Consider the following 19,530-nt stretch of genomic DNA (forward strand, 5'->3'; position numbering starts at 1 on the left):
AATGCACCTGTGGCTTTCAGTTTTCCCTAGGCCACAATGACGGTTATCTCCAAATTGGGTAAAAGATGTTTCACAACAGCCTAAAAGGACAAAATCAGTAAAGGTATCTATCATCAGTCAGCTCCATGTAGCCACAGGCTTAATACTAAACAAACTTAACAAAATGTGCAACGGCTCCAAGTGGAGGTTCAGCCACTGACAGATAACTGAGTAGTAATGTGAGAGCATCTTTTCAGAGAGGGCATTTGGACCTTACAGTCAGCTCCAGGAAGTGCGGGGTGGAGGAGGGCCGGGCAGAGAGGGAAGGGCTGAGCCAGTGGTGGAAGAAGCCAGACTGCCTAACTTTCAAATCGGTCTTTGGATAATTCCCCGGTGGGTTTGCAGTTGACTTCTTTCAAAAAAGGGTGTTTTCTTTTTTGTTTGTTTGGGGTGGGGAGAATTAATTAGAGAAAGAGGGCACAATTTTTCATATGCCTAAAACTGCTGAGTATCAACATATTTCATTTTATTTCTGTATCATAAATTTGTCATTTTAACAACTTTGATCATTAGCTAATAGAGTAATACAAAAAAAAACGTGGGCAAAAATGATGTTAGTATTCATTCTCATAAAGTGCAGATTTAATTTTCAGTTGTTTGCCTCAGTAAACATCATCTCATTTCAAATCCTCCCCTGCCCCCACCCAAGGAGGGGCTATTTTTAAATTTTTTTCCCTAACAAATGTCTAACACCAGGAATAAATGAAAGATCCAATAAAGACAAGCTTTTTTGCAAACATTTTTCTGGGTAAGATTTCTAAGGACAACGGTACTGAGTGAAAAATAACCTTTCATAATGAATATGAATACATATAATAAGAACGTAATTTAGACCCCCATGCTTATTTTGCAATTTTTAGGTCTCCAATTATGAAAAAGTTACCTAACTAAACAAAGAACGGTTACCTTCATACGTGGCCAAATTATTTTTACTGATGTCGTTTGAAGACATTCTCTGGTTCTGGCCTTTACAAGAAGTTAATTCTCACACTCTCTCACCAGTTACATAAGGCTGCTGTTTCAGCCATAGAGACATTTATATTCCAAATGGGCTTTCTTCTTTTACTCTACTACATAAGGACTGGCATCTTTTTCAAAAGAATATTGCTAGCAACTGGGTTAATTAAAGAGTGCTAATGGCTTAAGTTTGCCAAATGCTTACCTCTGCAACAGTATAAATATGGATTATTAAGTTGTCTACTCAAGTATAAAATCTATGCAGAACCCTCATACTACAGGCAAAATGTTCAAAGGCTAAGGAAAAAAAACTTCTTTTACAAGAAAGTGCAACTGCAGGGTCTTTTGAATGATCTTCTAGACGGTTCTGCAGAAAACTTAGTAGTTTGGCTCAAAGTAGAGTTCCTCGTGAGGAATTAAAGTTCTTCCTAGAAGAATACAAAGCAAAATTTCAGGCAGCTTTCTGAAAATAAACCATTAGTTTGTGGTTACGCACTGAGACAAACTGGAACTTATAATAATGAAGGCTTTCGGATTTGCTGTGATTTGCAGGAGAACTTGACAGAGCTGTTCTGCTCTTACTCCAGGACATCAGGCTGTTTTATAATGTTATATATATAGGTGGTTACAGCACTTTGTAAACGTTGAGAGTAGGCATGAAATTAATCAGATAGGAGGAAATCGGAAGTGTTTTCATATGTGTTTCAGTGCTTTTTCAGGTCAAATTGCAATGCTTTCAAATAAATCATTAAAAATATAACATTTTCTTTGTTATTTCCAGTATTTTACACAGTTACGGATAATCGTGGTGCTAGGGCTTTAGATCAGTTATCAGTAGTGATACATTCTGTCCCACCATCAGATTTTCAGCATTTGTTCCGCGGCTGCTAGATGGTAGAGGAAGTTTTCTGTTGCTGGTGGAAACCGTCTTTGCTTTAGTGCCTCATAATTGAGCACTCGCTTTTCTCCATCATCCGAAACTTCTGAAAATGGAGCCAGGTTGGTGAAGATTTCTTTTGTTTTTAGGGAAATATCCTTTAATAGAACAGGAGAATACACAATATGTGAGTATCAAAAAAATCTGAGTTCTCCAGAATTCTTCCTGCTATTCTTTTTTTAAGTTTATCAGACTAACTTTATAAATTATAAAAAATGAAACATTTAAAACAACAAAAAATACATGTCATGGTTAATTTTGAGCAGCGGTGACGGTGGGCTCGGTGGGGGCGGGGTTAACCATTTTTAAAGTGTGCAACTCAGTGGCGTTTCAAGTGCGTTCACAGTATTGTGCAACCATCGCCACTATCCATCCCCAGAACTTCTCCATCATCCCAAACCAAAACTCCGTACCCATTAAACAGTAACTGCCCACCGGCCTCGCCCCAGCCCCTGGCAATCACCATTGTGCTTTCTGACTCTATGAATTTGTCTATTCTAGGTATTTCATATGAATGGAATCACGATATTTGTCCTTTTTGACTGGCTTATTTCACTTAACATGTTTTCAAGGTTCATACACGTGGTAGCACATGTCAGAACTTCATTCTAAGGCTGAGTAATATTCCACCGCATTCCACTACATTTTGTCCATTCATCCGCTGATGGACATCTGGGTTGTCTTCACCTTTTGGCCATTGTGAATAATGCTGCTGCTGTGGGACACGGGTGCACAAATATCTATTTGAGTTCCTGCTTGCAGTTTTTGATATATACCCAGAAGGAGAATCACCAAATCTATGTTAATGCTACGTGTAACTTTTTGAGGAACTGCTATTGTTTTTAGAACAAATCTCTCCCCAAAGTCCCCTCCTGCCTGGGATGAGTGACCCAGCACCTGTCGCACGGGTTTATTCCCCTTCACTGGCTGACATTCCCCTCGGGTGGCTGAGGACTCAGCAGAGCTCGCATTAAAGTCACGTCTCTCTCCTGGTTTGCTGACATCATTAACTTATTCAAATACTGTGAACCTGTACAACATGGTAGGCACTCTCATCATACATTATACTGCGTCATCTGTGTATCACTTTTAGTCCGTGAAAAACACAGTAATACAAAACTCAAATTTACACATTTCACTAACAGGTTGACAGGGCAATGGGTGGGCAATGACCATCTGTCCGGTAAGACAGTCTCAGTGTTTGGGTTCTCGGGAAAAACCCTGCCCACTCCTCCCAGCCACAGCACCGAAGAGAAAGGACAGTGCTGCTGGCGGGGCCCCCCCAAACCCTATGGCCCCTCTCACCACTTGGCAATCACATCTTTCACCATAAACGCTTGGCTTTGGCACCAACGCCCTCTGTCCGTCTCTCCCTGGAGCCTGGTAACTGATTGGCTCATCTTCGCCAGGGCCATCCTGCAGACCTCATCTCAGCAGCTGCCCACTGGCCTCTCCAGTCACTTCACTCTGTGCCCGTGAACAGCAGATAACCAGCTGCTGCCCAGCGATGCCGTTTCGAGACTCAGTCAGTGGGAAGATTAAGGCATTACCTGTATAACTTGACTGTCTGATTTCTCTGGATCTTCTGCCGACTGGACAATTAACTGGTCCCCGCCAAACCCTATGGCCCCTCTCACCACTTGGCAATCACATCTTTCACCATAAACGCTTGGCTTTGGCACCAACGCCCTCTGTCCGTCTCTCCCTGGAGCCTGGTAACTGATTGGCTCATCTTCGCCAGGGCCATCCTGCAGACCTCATCTCAGCAGCTGCCCACTGGCCTCTCCAGTCACTTCACTCTGTGCCCGTGAACAGCAGATAACCAGCTGCTGCCCAGCGATGCCGTTTCGAGACTCAGTCAGTGGGAAGATTAAGGCATTACCTGTATAACTTGACTGTCTGATTTCTCTGGATCTTCTGCCGACTGGACAATTAACTGACCGATTTCTTTATGTAGTTTGCCCATTGTCATGGCCTCTGGTGAGATCAAGAAGAATATGTTGTGTGAATATTTAGGTGTTTACATAATGAAAAGTAATCATCTATCTGAAAACTTGAACGATCACACAGAGGGAACTTTCAAAAAGCAACTGACAACCCCCCATTTCCATCTTATTACTACACACAAATATGGTGACACAATAGGAGGTAAGGCATGATCATGATTTATATACTTCATGTCCAAAATAAAAATACGCCACCACCAAACCAAAATTCTGGTAAGAATTATTTTTCTTTCTAGACAAAACCTAATGAAATCTGACTGCCTATGGGTTGTGATCGTAAGCCAACGGCCTGACTTTCCTGTCCAGGTCTTCACAGTTGAGAATTCACGTTTATCTTTCTGGCAGGGATATTGTGAAAGCAGCACTTCCTGTCAGTTCTGCAGGAGCGGCTCAACATTCACTGTGTAAAGGCCCTTAGAAACGAGCTAAGGCAACAACCCAAGTTACATTAATTGTATACACTGCTATTTTCTGCAGCCAGAAGGTTAACAGAAATTTGTTTGATACTCTTGAGGGACAGACTCCACTGGGATGAGCCCGTTTTATAGACTCAGAGCAGCAGAGGGCAGCAGGGAGTTACCAGGCTTTCCAGTCCTAATGCAGCAGTTTCAGTGGCCCCGGCTACAGCTAGTTTTCTATCACTCCGGCTTTACAAAAGGCAATATCCCCTAAAGACCTGATACTATATTTTGAATTTTCCACCATGAATATTTATTATATTTGTAATTTCAAAGTGAAAACAAGTTCTGGTTCTACTAATTTGAGGTTGCTAGATAAAACCTCACATTATCAGAACCTAGCTAACAAAAATCCCTAATTGGCTGGCATTCAGCTGCTCCCACTTTTAGGAGAAAGATAAATGACACTACAAAAGCTGTTATCTGTAATTCCTGTCTAAAACCAAGACCTCATAGTGTCCTAGGCTCAAAACATATTTAACCCAATCTTCTCTATGCAGCTGTAACTTAGGATAATTTCCAGTTGCCAGAGATGACCCTATGACACTAGAACACCCTTTCTTGGTCATTAGCCCCAAGAATACTCTCATTCCCTGGTGCTTACCGAGACACCCTTCAAAACGATTTTCCATACGGGAGTCATATTCAACCCTCGCGTGGTGACAAATGTCTGCACACTCTTTGATACTCCTTCCTTTATAAGGTGGAGTCTAATTCTTCTCCCTTAATGACTTGCTTTAACAAACAGAATAGGGAGGAAGTGATCATGTATGACTTCCCAGACTAGGTCACGGAAGGCACTGTGGTCCCCCCTTCTCTTGAATTACTCACTGTTGGGGAGACCAGCAGACGTGTGGTGAGAACACTCAAGCTGCCCTATGGAAAGGCCCATGTGGTGAGGCCTCCTGTCAACGGCCATGTGAGCTAGCTTGGAAATGGATTCTCTAGCCCCAGTTGAGTCTTCCTTTGACTGCAGCCCTGGCAATATCTTGATTAAAACCTCATGAGAGACCCTGAATCAGAACCTCCTAGCTGAGTCACTCATAAATTCCTGCCCACCAAAACTGTGAGATAAGTATTTGCTAGTTTAAATCACTAAGTTTAGAAGTCATCTCTTATGCAGCAATAGATAACAAATACACCTTGTTTGAATATGAAACTGAAGAAACAAGACAAACAGACCATTTATCTTATTAACATATAACCGTACAGTGTAAGCACTCAGATGTATCCCTAAAAGGGTTAGGTCTATTAAAATGAATGCTGTGTTCTAGAAACAGAAAAATCCCTCCAGCACAACAGGTTAAGCAGGCCTTCAAAAGGGAGAATCAGCCTAAAAATTACAACTGCTTGGCTTACATCTTGTGTCAACAACAGAACAGAACAGAGAACTAACCTTTTGCAAGCGGGGCAATGGTAATCTCACTATCTGCCAGATTCACAAACACATCATACAGGTCTGATCTATTGCTCACCTCCAAGTCTACAAATCCAGCGACGTAACCTGCATTACAGAGAGGACCAACGTTACTAGAGTAGGAAGAAATCACATTGTGAACATACCAAAAAAGGAGTGAGTCTAAAAGCTCATCAGCTGCTTTTCTTCTCTGCTTTATTTATCCAGGGCATTTTAGCTATATCCCGTGGCATTTATTAAGATGACATTTTTGCCAGTTGCCTGAAGAAACTCAAGCAACTCAAAATGTTCCAAAACTAGGTTTCAGTGTCAAGGAGGAAGGCTGAAGCAAAGTATCTGCTTTTCAGTCTTCCCTATTTGGGCCAAGAATGACAGAGGAGGCAGCAGGCAGCAAGGATTCTCTTGACCACTGTCCCCCCTAGGTCTCTGTCAACAGGAAAGTCATAGCCAAACACTCGGGTTCCTCAGGGATAGCATGGTGGAAACAGCATCATCTTCCCCAATTTCAGATCTGATACAATAAATGCTAAAGGAATCAGGGCAACTCAAGAACTAGCAGACTTCTGGAATTGGTGTTAAGACAATGGTTCCCAGACTTTGGATTTCACAGAGCAGTATGATTAAAAAAAAAAAAAAAAATTTTTTTTTTTGAGGACCAATTTCACTTCAAGTGACAACATTTAAGAAACAACAGCAGCGGACTTTCCTGGTGGCACAGTGGTTAAGAATCTACCTGCCAATGCAGGGAACACGGGTTCAAGCCCTAGTCCAGGAAAATCCCACATGCCGCGGAGCAACTAAGCCCGTGAGCCACAACTACTGAGCCCGCATGCCACAACTACTGAAGCCAGCGTGCCTAGAGCCCGTGCTCTGCAACGAGAAGCCACCGCAATGAGAAGCCCGCGCACCGCAACTAGAGAAAGCCCACGTGCAGCAACAAAGACCCAACAGAGCCAAAAATAATAAATAAGTAAATTTATATATTAAAAAAAAACAGCAGCAGCAACAAAATCAAAAACCTAGAGCTCAAGATGGCGGCAGTGGGCCGTGTGCCACCTGGAGCGTGAGCCCTGCAGGGAACTTGCGAGAGCTCTGCTGTCCCACCCACAAAACGAGATCCCTATAAAACAGCCCCAACCCCGGTTTGCGGGGGAGAGCGTGGATGCACCAGCTGCGACCTCTCCATTCTTTGGTCAAAGGATGAAGCTTTCCTTTGCTTCCGAAACGAAAACTCATTCTATTGGCTTGAATGGCACTGGGTAGAAGGACCCTTGCTGGGGACGGACTCCAGAGGCGGGGAGTAAGCTGAAAATGGCCGAAGCCAATTTGGATCTTCACAGAAGATATCTGTAGTCTGCTGCAGTTACAGGTGGTGACCTGGCTGCACCTCCCTTGATTTGCAACTGTTCGAATCTGCCCTTTGGAACTCAGGGAAGGTCATGGAGGCTGGAGTCTTGTCTACAAAAAACGGGGGACAAAAAGGCTTCCGTGCCTGGGAGGCCCATAGGGCCCCGCTCAGTTTCAATTTCTTCTTGCCAAGTGGATCATAAAGTCACTGAGGAAAAGCGTCTTGTCTTATATAATACGGCAACTTGCCAAGACCTCAGCATGTACTAGGTGCTTAACAAATGTTTATTGCGTGATGACTCGCTTCCTTGACTAATACACACCATAATTCTTCCATCATTTGGGAAATAAAGGGGCTGTAATATTGTGATATAATAAGAAATGTCTATTTGGTTATCCAGGCTCCTGGCCAGAGCTCCTACAACACATGTAATTTCCTAAGTGATAAGAGTTAAAGGAGCACCTTTTGTTATAATACCTGGATTCTGTCCGCAGTTCCTGAAATAGTTCCAGAGTGTTAAAGGTGAAAGGAGGGTCTTTTATTATTTATAACAATACACCAGAGTTTATGTTAATGAAGTGACAGAAAAAGCCCCTAAGAATGGGGGGTGCTGGTGCTTCCCTGGTGGTGCAGTGGTTAAGGATCCGCCTGCCAGTGCAGGGGACATGGGTTCAATACCTGATCTGGGAAGATCCCACATGCCGCGGAGCAACTAAGCCCATGTGTCACAATTACTGAGCCTGCGCTCTAGAGCCCGTGCTCCGCAACATGAGAAGCCCGCGCAGCACAAGGAAGAGCAGCCCCCCGCTCGCCCGCCGCAACTAGAGAAAGCCCATGCGCAGCAACAAAGACCCAACACAGCCATCAATCAATCAATCAATCAATGAAATGAAATGATACTGCAGATTCCTGGAGAGGGGACACTATTCTATAAGTGTTCCTGAGCCAAGTTGCTATCCAAATGGAAAAAAAATGGAACCAGATCCCAAACCCACAGCCTACAAAAAACAGTAATGCCAGGTAGATTAAAGACTTAAATGGGGATGAAAAAACTTTAAAAAATTTTACTAGAATATATAGGAGAATACCTTTCTACTGTTGGGATAGAACTTTTCTTAAACAAAATATAAAAAATAAAATCATAAAAGCCTAAAAAATCCCAACACATTAAAATTAAGATTTCTAGGGACTTCCCTGGTGGTCTAGTAGTTAAGAATCCGCCTTCCACCGCAGGGGACATGGGTTCGATCCCTGATCGGGGAACTAAGATCCCATAAGCCATGAGGCACGGCCAAAAAAAAAAAAAAAAGAGGGTAACTTTTATGTGATGTGTATTTTACCTCAATTTTTTTTTGTACTTTATCATTTTTATTGGAGTATAGTTGATTTAGAATGTTGTGTTGGTTTGAGGTGCACAATTTATTTTTTTAATTAAAAAAACTTTTTAAGGAGAAAAAAACGGTTGCATTTACCACCCCCCCCCAAAAATGATCAGTATGCCCCTTAAGAATGCACTTAAAAAAAAAATCCCCCAAAACAAACAACTCTGGTAAAGCTGAGCTTCTCATCCCCTGGGAGCCTGCTGTCTACCTGGGCACATCTGCAGGGCCTCCAGCTCATCGGCGTCCAGGTGCACGTAGGAGTGGAGTATGGTCCAGTCCTGTCGATGCCACACCAGGGCAGGCAGAGTCCTGGGGCCAAGGTGAGAACACAGATGGTTGCCAGCCCACACCTGAGATTCAGCCCATCCTCTTCCCTCCTCTTCTGGGGGAGGAAACTGGCTACCAGATGCAGAGGGAGAACAAGCCCTAAACGTGCCAACACCTCCTCCAGGCTTCAAAGTTAAGTAATGCAATGTTTTAAACACTGACTGTTGCATCAGATTGGCTACAAAAAACTCAAGGTAAAGTTTCAAAAGATCTCCATGGTGGCAAGGAAGGACGCTTCTGAAGTGTTCCTCCCAACGCCCACTCTGCAGACTGCCATGGAGGGAGCCTGAGGGTAAAATCCAAAGTGGGCCCTGCAAGCAAGAAATTTTTTTGAAGTCTCGCATTTCATATTTAAAATTCCAGCCAAACTTGCAAACTACTTTGTGTTTGTTTTTATACAAAAATAAGTTTTCTTCAAGAAACTTCCAATAAAACAGCTACGTCATTCAGGAAGAAGTATGTGCCGAATTGATCTGTGGTTCTGTGAACCCCCTGGTGGCCTGCTACGCATCTCAGAAGCTGTGGACACTCCAGCTTCAGAAGCATAAATGGAGAGGAAAAGGGTAATTGGGTGGAAAAATACAAGGTTTGGGAGTCAGAGCCGGGTAAAAACTCTGGTCCTGTTACCTAAGATCTAAGGCAATCACGATCATAATAACAATGATCGTCTCTAGAGTGCCCACTATGGACAAGGTACATGCTGAGCACGTTACACAAAATATTTCCAATCCTGAAACCAAGCTAACGAGGCAGGTATTATCATCTTCATTTTACAGATAAAGAAACTGAGGCGTAGAAACATTATGTACACTTTATGTGGTCACAAGGCTAAGAAATTGCCTCCCAGGACTTTAACCCAGGTCCTTCTGACTAGCAAGCCTTTCTTCTTCTCAATATCTAACCCTTAGCCTCCATCTTCTCATCTATAAACAGGGCAGTAACACTTCCTCCCAGGGTTCTTGTCATGAGTAAAGTTAATAATTTAAGGTGATTTATACAATGCCTGGCATACAGTAAACAGCATAAATACTAGTTCCCCTGCTTTTAAAGAAGAATCTAAGTTAGATTTGGCAAGGAAAACAAAACAAACCCTATTTATTATATAAATAATACAGTCTGTAATAAAACTGAATGGAAGAAACAACTTACCTAAAACAGGGGTCAGGCAACTATGGCCCATGGGTCGGCTGCCCATCTTTGCACATCAGATTTTACTGGAACATAGCCGAGCTCATTCAGTTACGCATGTACTGTCCATGGCTGCTTTTATGCAACCTGTGGCAGTTAAGTAGTCGGGACAGAGAGCGTATGGCTACAAGCCTAAGATATTTACTCTCTGGCAAGGGAAAGTTTGCAAACTCTCCGCTCCAAAATATTCATATTCCAAAATTTAAAGAAGAATCTGTTCAAATTCAGTAACCTTGAACTACTCAATCTAAACTAAAACATTACACCAAAATGGTATTTCACCCGCAACGTAACTCAGCCTGTTTATACCAATGGGCAAAGGAACAGGGTACACAGTGACACAGAGGGCCCCAAAGTGGCTGCCAACAAAGTTTACACTTTTTGGGCTTCCCTGGTGGCGCAGTGGTTGAGAGTCTGCCTGCCGATGCAGGGGACACGGGTTCATGCCCCGGTCCGGGAAGATCCCACATGCCGCGGAGCAGCTAGGCCCGTGAACCATGGCCGCTGAGCCTGCGCGTCCGGAGCCTGTGCTCCGCAACGGGAGAGGCCACCACAGTGAGAGGCCCGCATACCGCAAAAAAAAAAAAAAAAAGTTTACACTTTTTAATGATAAGAGACCATACCTGGTAAACTCCTGGACAGCTTCTATTTTGGGGTGATAGATGACAATTCTTTTCTTTAGCATCAGTGCTGTGTGTAAGATAACAGTTTCCATTCCAAACTGAGATACAATGTCTTAAAATAAAAATAATTATGTTACTGCATTAAACATTATGTAAGGAAATCAAGTTTTTATTGGAAATTATTCTTGTATGAAAGCAAAATTATTTTCAACACAGAATAAATTTAGGTAAATGTTATAAGTACAGAGCACCTTATTTGGTGGATGGGCATATCAATTCATACATATGCTCCCCAGGATGGGCGTTACAGTAGCTACACCTGCTCCCGCAAGGGACAGTATGCTGGATGCACAGATGAAGCCAGACTCACAAGAAAGTGGAATTATATGAAGGGAACCACCATCCTCGGTGTCGTGCAAACTTAAATTTTAAAAAATGTTCACTGAGCCCCCCAAACCCACATACACATCATTGCATAAGTCCTTGTGAGACAGTTGGACAAACACCTAACACCTCAACAGGGATGCTTAGAAACCATATAAAACAGTAGGATCAAAAGTGGAGACAGGGCTTCCCTGGTGGCGCAGTGGATAAGAATCTGCCTGCCAATGCAGGGGACACAGGTTCGATCCCTGGTCTGGGAAGATCCCACATGCCACAGAGCAACTAAGCCCGTGAGCCACAACTACTGAGCCTGTGCTCTAGAGCCCGCGAGCCACAACTACTGAAGCCCGTGTGCCTACAGCCCATGCTCCGCAACAAGAGAAGCCACTGCAACGAGAAGCCTGCGCACGGCAACAAAGAGTAGCCCCCACTCGCCGCAACTAGAGAAAAGCCCACGCGCAGCAATGAAGATCCATCACAGTCAAAAAAAAAGAGTGAAGACAGGTGCTGTGGGAGGATGAGAAAGAAGGCCAGCGTCGCCCTTGGAGTTCCCCTCTCTTTCCTTTTAGGGACCTGATGTCTCGGTTTAGCCCTAGGCTGGACTTTCCACTGAGGAGAGAGTGATGGGGAGTTAGAATGGGAACTCTGGGGCAGGGGCTTCAGCTCCCCAGGTGGAACAGGTCACTGCTAAGATCTAAGGAAAGGAAAATGATGGAAGTCAGTGGAAACCTTGACCCGTGAACTTTAGCTCACTGGTGAAAGTACATTTCTGTATTAACAGCTGGAATCATATGGAAAGAAACACCACAAAAGTCTGCTTTCCTGACAGAGTTCTAACCACATAAGGAAATGTAGAAGTTGAACTACCCTCCTGCATAGGAAACAAATATCATGTAGATGAAAATATATGGAAAGATGAAATAACAGAGTCTAATGACAGATTGTCCTTGGCTTGGGGATTTTGTTGTTGCTGGGATGGACTCATCTGGGATGGGTTTTTGTTTCTTTTTTGCTTCTTCTTTTTATTTATTTATTTATTTTTTACCTTTGATGGAACCTGCAAGGTATGCCTTTCGGGCATCAAAATCCTTGCTAAGGAAAGAGCCATTTTCTTCACTCTGGCATATCCCCTTTGTGAGAACTGCGATGTAACTCTCCATCATCTTAACTGGGCTCCCATGTTTCAGGTACATTCTGTGAGAAAGGACAAAAAGCAAGTGTGCTACTAGTTATGAACCACCTGGAGAAACGCACTGAGGCCAGGCATGGGTACGTTCTAAAGAATCTAAGCCAACTTGCTAATACACCTCTGAATGCCTGAATCTTTTCATGATGTGGTTACTTCTATAAATTTAATTAGAAAATCTATTAGAAAAACAAAACAACCACTTGAACAACCTTCAACAATTCTGTGAAGTCAGCTCTCTTGTTACATCTGGGGAGGCCTGCTGTGGTTCACTTAGGCAGGAGAATGAACGATGGACTTTCTGAGGCCCTGCTGTTCTCAAGAATACTGTATCCTTATCTCTTTCTATGTCTTACATTCACAACTGTTTTTGTTAGTCATAACAACTGTTTTATTGCTGGATATCCTCTGACAAGAAAGGAGTTTTATGCATGGTTCACAAAGAAAGCAGTAATTAGGTGTAGAACCTATATTTATTATCAGAGTTCTCACAGGTAGCTGTATTTAGATAATTAAGAAATCAAACTCCATTAAGTTTCCGGTGATAAATGCACACTAGACACATTCATCAAGTTAAAACTTCCAGAAAATGCTGACAGGAAACTGGCTACATTTATAGCTCACATGAGAAATCAGCCCTTTCCCCTGAAATATCTTCCTATAAGTAAATGTAACTTCTTCTGGAGTGGCAGGACTGGGTCTGCTTGGGCATTTTAGTAGCTGAAGAGATAGAAAATTGGGATGAAAATAAAATAATTGTTTAAGAAAGATCACTTGAAAACTATATTTACTGTAGACTAAGTGAAAAAAGCATGTGATTTAACTGCTTACTAAATTTTGTCAATCATCAGTGTTTTTTAAGTTATTTCAATGCATAAATTGGGGAAAAAAGGCAAAGAACAATGAATATTGTAAACTATCATATACATGGAACAGTCAACCCCATATACATGCTTATATATGAAGAAAATATCTCCAGTAAGATACAGAGAAGGGAAGCCCAGGAGCTGCCTTGGGGTGGGGAGTCGGTAGGTAGAATTAAGAGATGGGGAATAGGGGAAGGAAGGGACTTAGGTTTCACTGTATGCTCTTCGGCATTATTTGCATTTCTTTTTACGACGTGCTTACATTACCACCACCAAAACAAAGCCAGGAAACCAAAAAACACCATTCAAATTATTAAATTTTTTTAAATAAAATAAAATTTATTTAAAAAATTTTTAAATTTAAAATTATAGAAAGGGGTCATGGATCTGGACCCAGATCCCCCAGGGGGAATGAACCCCTCCATGCGGGTTTCCATGGCCACGTGAGCAGCGTACTGTGGAGGGCACCTCTCACCAGAAACGGGAGGGAGCACTTCACCACCATCAAAAAGTGTGAGTCTAGGGCTTCCCTGGTGGCGCAGTGGTTGAGAGTCCGCCTGCCGATGCAAGGGACACGGGTTCATGCCCCGGTCCGGGAAGATCCCACATGCCGCAGAGCAGCTAGGCCCGTGAGCCATGGCTGCTGAGCCTGCGCGTCTGGAGCCTGTGCTCTGCAGAGGGAGAGGCCACAACAGTGAGAGGCCCACGTACCGCAAGAAAAAACAAAAAACAACAAAAAAAGTGTGAGTCTAACTAATACAACATTGTAAATCAACTATACCTCAATAAAAGTAAAATAGAAAATAAAGGGAAAGTGAAAAAAAAAAAGTGCTTGTCTCTGTGTGTGTGAACAGGCACACGTGCACACGGGGAGAGTGTGTGTGCACACGAGCACGTGAGCGTGGACAGGCGCTAGGGCAAGCACTCAAGTGCGGTTAAGGGGTGGGGGCAGAGCAGGTGGCTGGCAATAGCTTGAGCCCTCATTTCTCTTGTAACTGTGACAGAGAAGAGAATCCAGAATGTGACAATGCCACAGCACTGCGCAAGCGGAGACAGCCTCTGGGCTTCCTCCTGGGCAGGAAGTGGGGTCTAAAGCAACCTCGCCTTCTGGGGCCCAGGACATTTCTCAGTGAATTCAGTTAAGTAACCTAACCCTGACTCAATCAAATGAAATGGGAGTCCAACGTTTGTTCAAAAACAACTTTGCAGTGTTTTTAGTTCACGGCTTCTGGATGGAGCCCCTTCTAACAATAATAATCTCCCGTTGTGTCAGTGCCGCATTTGCAGAAAACTGTTCATATTCCACAGCGAGCCATACACCTGGAATTTATCTCACTGAAAGCAAGAAGCCTTTCTTATCACAGCTGACTGCAAGAACACTAAAACTTCATTCCGTCAAAATACAACCTAACCGAAACACTTAGGTGATAAGATTGTATTCTCGCGCTGTGTGCGCACCCATGCGTGCATGTGCACGTGGTCATACACAGAAACTGCAAAGACAACCGTTTATCAGACTTATGGTGAGAAAAACAGAAACAACTCCCCTTATCCACCCCCCCCCAAAAAAAACCTACTTATTGGGCATAAACCTGAGGGCTGAGAGTAATACATAACACTGAGAATTATAATTCTATCTAGTAACAATATTAGAAAAAAAACAAAACCCCAAACCCTGAAAAAGTCTTGATTAAAGAAAAAGCCAATATCCCTAACATATAAGATGGATTTCATTAATTCCACCAGATATACTTATCAAGGCAAAAAAAGCAGACTGTATATTTTAGTTAAATTTTTTCAACGGCTGGGATGAAACTGAAGGATGAAACTATCCTTCAGTTTAACGATTAACCAAAAAATCAGTTTCTCAGCTCCTCAGCATTCCAGCTAAGAAATATTTTCCTGTGCTTTAGCATAACTCAAAATGCCCATTAATTTTCCCCAAATGACTCCCACATACAGACCTTGCCACAAATGAACCAGCTTACCACTCCCATCCTAAGGAAAGTTCCAGATTGGAAATGAGTAGAAGTAACAGACCAAAAGTGGCAAATGACTCAAAGTACCCAGAAATTACAATAGTTGTGCAAACTGCCTCTTCTCCGCCCCTCTACCATTTTCCCTAATAAGAGGAGCAGTACCGTGGAAGCAGAAGACAAAGTTCCTCTTTATAAAACAGTGTCCGAAGGGCCAGTAAAGATTAAGTTGGGGAAACAGAAGGCTGAAATATGCTTCCTCAGTGTAGAAATCTGCTGTATTACTATTGAGTAAGATCTTCATTTTTGTATATTAGCATTTAATACAGTTTTCATACAGACCTACACAATATCCTAGTGAAGGCGGCATATTTCTCTGGATTAAAATCTTTGGCGGTCAGAACAATAGAAAAATGAGTCACCTGTCCAAAACAAACAAAAAAAAGTACACTCTTTAAAGACACTTTAATAGAATTAATCTTTACTACTATATCCTAACAAGCCTCTTATATAAGACATACCAGCATTAAAAAGAAAAGACCAAAATGTACCAAGTCCTCACTTGCCTCTTTATACTTCTGCATATATATACACACATAAAAAAATTTTTATATACATATATATTTAAATTTTTTAGAGTTAGAGTTTTTTCCTCAACAACATAAAAATATTTCAAAAGTATCAGAAATGTGACTTTTTATTTAAGCCCCCTACCCTCAACAAAGCAGAACTAAGAATGCTGTATCAGACCTACCACATAGTGACTGTTTTTCACTAATGAAATAGAAGGATGGAAAACAACAAAAATACGTTTCAGTAAAATTCATACAGTAAAAATCATACAGTTCCCAAAATAGTCAATTCTCTGTAAAATGCTATAAAGGCTAAAGGGCATTGTTATAATAACCTTCATTTATTTATATGCTTCTATTATTATACATATAAATTTCTGATAATCATATACCTATTATTCCCATTAATGAGTATCTTTCTGCAATTTACATTTTCTAATTACTAATCTCTGTTTTATCTTAAACCTCTTACAGTTTCTAAATTGTTGCCTTCCTGTTATTTTAAACGTAATTCCTTACATTTAAACTGGACGTGCTGCACACTGTCTGGTGATTGACTGTAAAATCAGCCCTGAAATTGTAAAAGAAGTCCCCACCCAGAAACCAACCAGGAGCTCAGCCACTTCTTTCCAATATTCTTTCCTCTGAAAAAGCCACTGGTTGTGTGGGACTAGGAAAGTCCACAACGACCACATACTTACTGATTTTTAGTCTGTCACCTGATGGTGTTCATATGAAATGACACACACACACAAAGTCTACAGAACACATGAATTTCCTCAATTATCCTTTCTATTCTTAACATATCCTTATCATCCATAAACAAATGAAAAGGTTTTCTTAACTAGGATAATTATAACCTTTAAAATAGCTTTTAATTATGGAAAGATACTTTTTCCCACTTTTAATCAGAGTCCAGGCTTTGAAAATACCTCTACATTTCTACTCCATCCAAGTATAACCTGGGAAAGGCTTCCCTATACCAACCCCAGGTCAGTCAAATAATATACACCAATAAATACCATGAATAAGAGTGAAATGAGAAAGAGAACATTCCCAATTAAAGTCATATATTTAATATTTTTCCAAAGCGTATTGTGAATGATGAAGTCTAAAGCTAAGCGTTATTGGAATCTTACATCACTTAAAATATTTTTTGTTTTTTGACCCTCATACAGTCATACCTTTTTCAAAACGGAAGAATCTGGAACTTCAACTGTTGTGATATAAAACCATGTTCTTCTGTACTGACCAAAGACGAAGGGATGGAGAAGTTTGTTTTCCTCTGTAAGGCAGCATTTTCTCAGCAGTAGGTTCCTTAAAGTAGCTGTCGTGGAAGGATAACACCACACCCACAGAACTTCTCCATTTGTGTCCTTTTCTACGGTGGAAAGATGGTCACTGTGAGAATGTCAAACAGCAGCAAGGAAGTGAATTGATTGGTTACTCAGAAGCACTTCGTGGAATCAGTTTTAACACCCCATTTTACAAAGCAACCCAGAGCACGTGAGAACCCCCAATTCTCACCTACCTCTCCTGGTTACATTAGCTAGCTCTCCTGATCTTGAATTTTAGGCCACCTGAGTAAAAAGCTTTTCTAACAAATCATGAATGAAAATGTAGCCTTAGAGGTTTGCTAGGGGTCTTCGCTATCTCCTCCCACACTTTACCTTTTAATCTAGTTGGAAGGATCTTTAATAAATACATAGAATGGATGGGTTTGTTGAAAACTGGAAATTAAGAAAATGGTGAAATCTCTGTCATATGCTATGTACTGACAGTATGCATTCTATATTTAAAATTTTAATAATAATGGTTAAACAGTTATATATGTAGTTTCACCAAAGTCAACACCTCAGTAACAAAATAGGAACAATTTGCTAATAATTACTCCAGGCAAAAATAGCCTAAACTTTAGAGAAACAGTAACTGAACATATAGCAGTAAAAATCCAGTTTTTGATCTATGGACTTAAAAACAAACCCTTTTATTATGGAAAATAGCAAGTATAAAAAAAGGTAGAGAGAATGATAAAATGAGCCTCCATCACGCAGCTTCAGCAGTTATCAACACCTGGCACTCCTTAGTTCATAAGAGTAAGGAGCTCCCCCACGCTTTATTTTTAAGCAAATCCCTTTTAAATTCATGTCGACATGAAAAATTTTAAAAACTGAATTGAAAATACAATAAGCCATCTTTTTCTTTGCTGTTACCAGATAAAGTCAGAGTTTAATTCAGCCTTAATTCCGAGGTACCTTCAAGAAGGACTAAGATGCCTGAGGTACTTAGGTTTTGCTTTGAAACAGTTTTAAAAAATCACATTAGAGATGAGCACAGGAAGCCGTTCCCAGATAAACGCACTCCTTTGATACAGTGAAAATAATCAGCAACATTTCGCCGCATTGCCTCCAGTTTTGCTAGATCCAAGCAATGTGCTTGTGTACTAGGGTTTAGGGGTATATAAAAATCTCAGAATACTTTTTCAAAGAACAATGGCACTCAGGGAACCGACAGAAGTTCATTCAAGCAACCCCGTGCTCACTGTCGCTGTCGGATGAATGAATGGCTGCTTCAAAAACCCTGCACAAGGTTCAGGCACACACTCCAGACTGCCCAAAGATCCCAACGCACTTCCCTATCCATTAATTCCTCAAAACGAACTGGGATTCCACCCACTGTGATTATGTAGACACCTGTATCATATGCACGACCTCTGTCTTAGGATGCAGTTCTCCACTGGTATGAGTTGGGGGTCTGGGGCTAGACTGCAAGGGTTCCCCATCCTGGTTCTGCTACTTCCTAATGTGCGTTCTTGCACAAATGACACACTGGGCCCCCCACCTGCTGCGTAAAGTGGGCATCAAACATTACCCAGATCGCCTGGAGCCGAGGTGAGAGTCAAACGGGAAATAATCCATGCATAACGTGCAGCACCCCGGGCTGGCAGTTGGCCACCGCGTCTGGAATCGCTCGATCACATGACCGGGGCCAGCCGGGCGCCGGGCTGGCAGTCACGCGTGGCTCTCCCTCGTTCGGAGGGACCCCGGCCCTGCAGCCTCACAAACGCGCGGCCTGCAAGCTCCTCTCTGCATGACCGGCGACTCGCCTACGCGGCTCGGTCACCCTCCAGGTCCGGGCTCCTCTGCAGCCCGGGGCGTCCAGGAGGAGCTCCCTCCCAGAGCCTAGGAGGCCTCCAGGGTACCCGGCCCCGCCTCCCGGCCCGGCAGGCCCCACACAAGGCCGCGGGCGCCCGGGCCCAGGGCGGCAGGCCGGGGCCCTCCGCCGAGGAGGCCCGGCCCCGCAGCCCCTAGCCCAGGCCCAACATGGAGAGGGCCGCGCCCTCCCCACCGCGGGCGATGCCGGGGACCGCGGGAGCAGGGGCAGTCCCGGGCCCAGGCGGAGACACAACTGGGTGCGGGCCTGCGGGGCAGGGCGCCTTCCTCCTCACCGATAAGCCCGACTCCGAGCATCAGCAGAGGGTCCGCAGCCTCAGTTGCAGCCATCTTCCGCCGCAGCCGCAGAGCACCGTTCCCTGCTCTCTGCTCATAAGCTCCGCCTCTCCTCGGGGCCCGCCCGCCCGCAGGCTCCCGCCCCGCCTCCCTCCCTCCAGGCCCCGCCCCCGCACTGGAGGCCCCAGCCTCCGCCCCACTCTGCCGGAGGTCTGCCCCTCCGTTCACCTTCACCACAGGCTCCTCACCCTTAGAGATCTCCCTCACTTCTCTGCTCCAGATCTTCATTCCGCTCCCTCCTCAGCCCACTCCAATCTTCGCTCTTCTCTTCAGGCTTTCCTCATTCTACCTCTGCCCTCCAGTCTGGCTCAAAAGAGGCGTCCTAAAAAAAAAAAAAAAAAAAAAAAAAAAAAAA

General features: G+C 43.1%; 1 protein-coding gene across 1 annotated transcript; it reads right to left on the reverse strand.

Annotated features, from left to right (window-relative positions):
• Positions 1-481: 481 nt before the first annotated feature.
• On the reverse strand, positions 482-19,181 carry DENND10 (DENN domain containing 10). The gene is made up of 9 exons (XM_007469580.1): positions 19,115-19,181; positions 16,851-17,047; positions 15,437-15,516; positions 12,112-12,260; positions 10,683-10,794; positions 8,753-8,853; positions 5,794-5,901; positions 3,816-3,910; positions 482-2,031 (listed from the first exon to the last, which is right to left on the reverse strand). Exons 1-9 carry the CDS (start codon positions 19,167-19,169, stop codon positions 1,855-1,857), a joined length of 1,074 nt encoding a protein of 357 aa, XP_007469642.1. The 5' UTR covers positions 19,170-19,181; the 3' UTR covers positions 482-1,854.
• Positions 19,182-19,530: the final 349 nt, after the last annotated feature.

This window comes from Lipotes vexillifer, unplaced genomic scaffold (genome assembly GCF_000442215.2).
Source record: "Lipotes vexillifer unplaced genomic scaffold, Lipotes_vexillifer_v1.1 scaffold240, whole genome shotgun sequence".
Classification (NCBI taxonomy): Eukaryota; Metazoa; Chordata; class Mammalia; order Artiodactyla; family Lipotidae; genus Lipotes; species Lipotes vexillifer.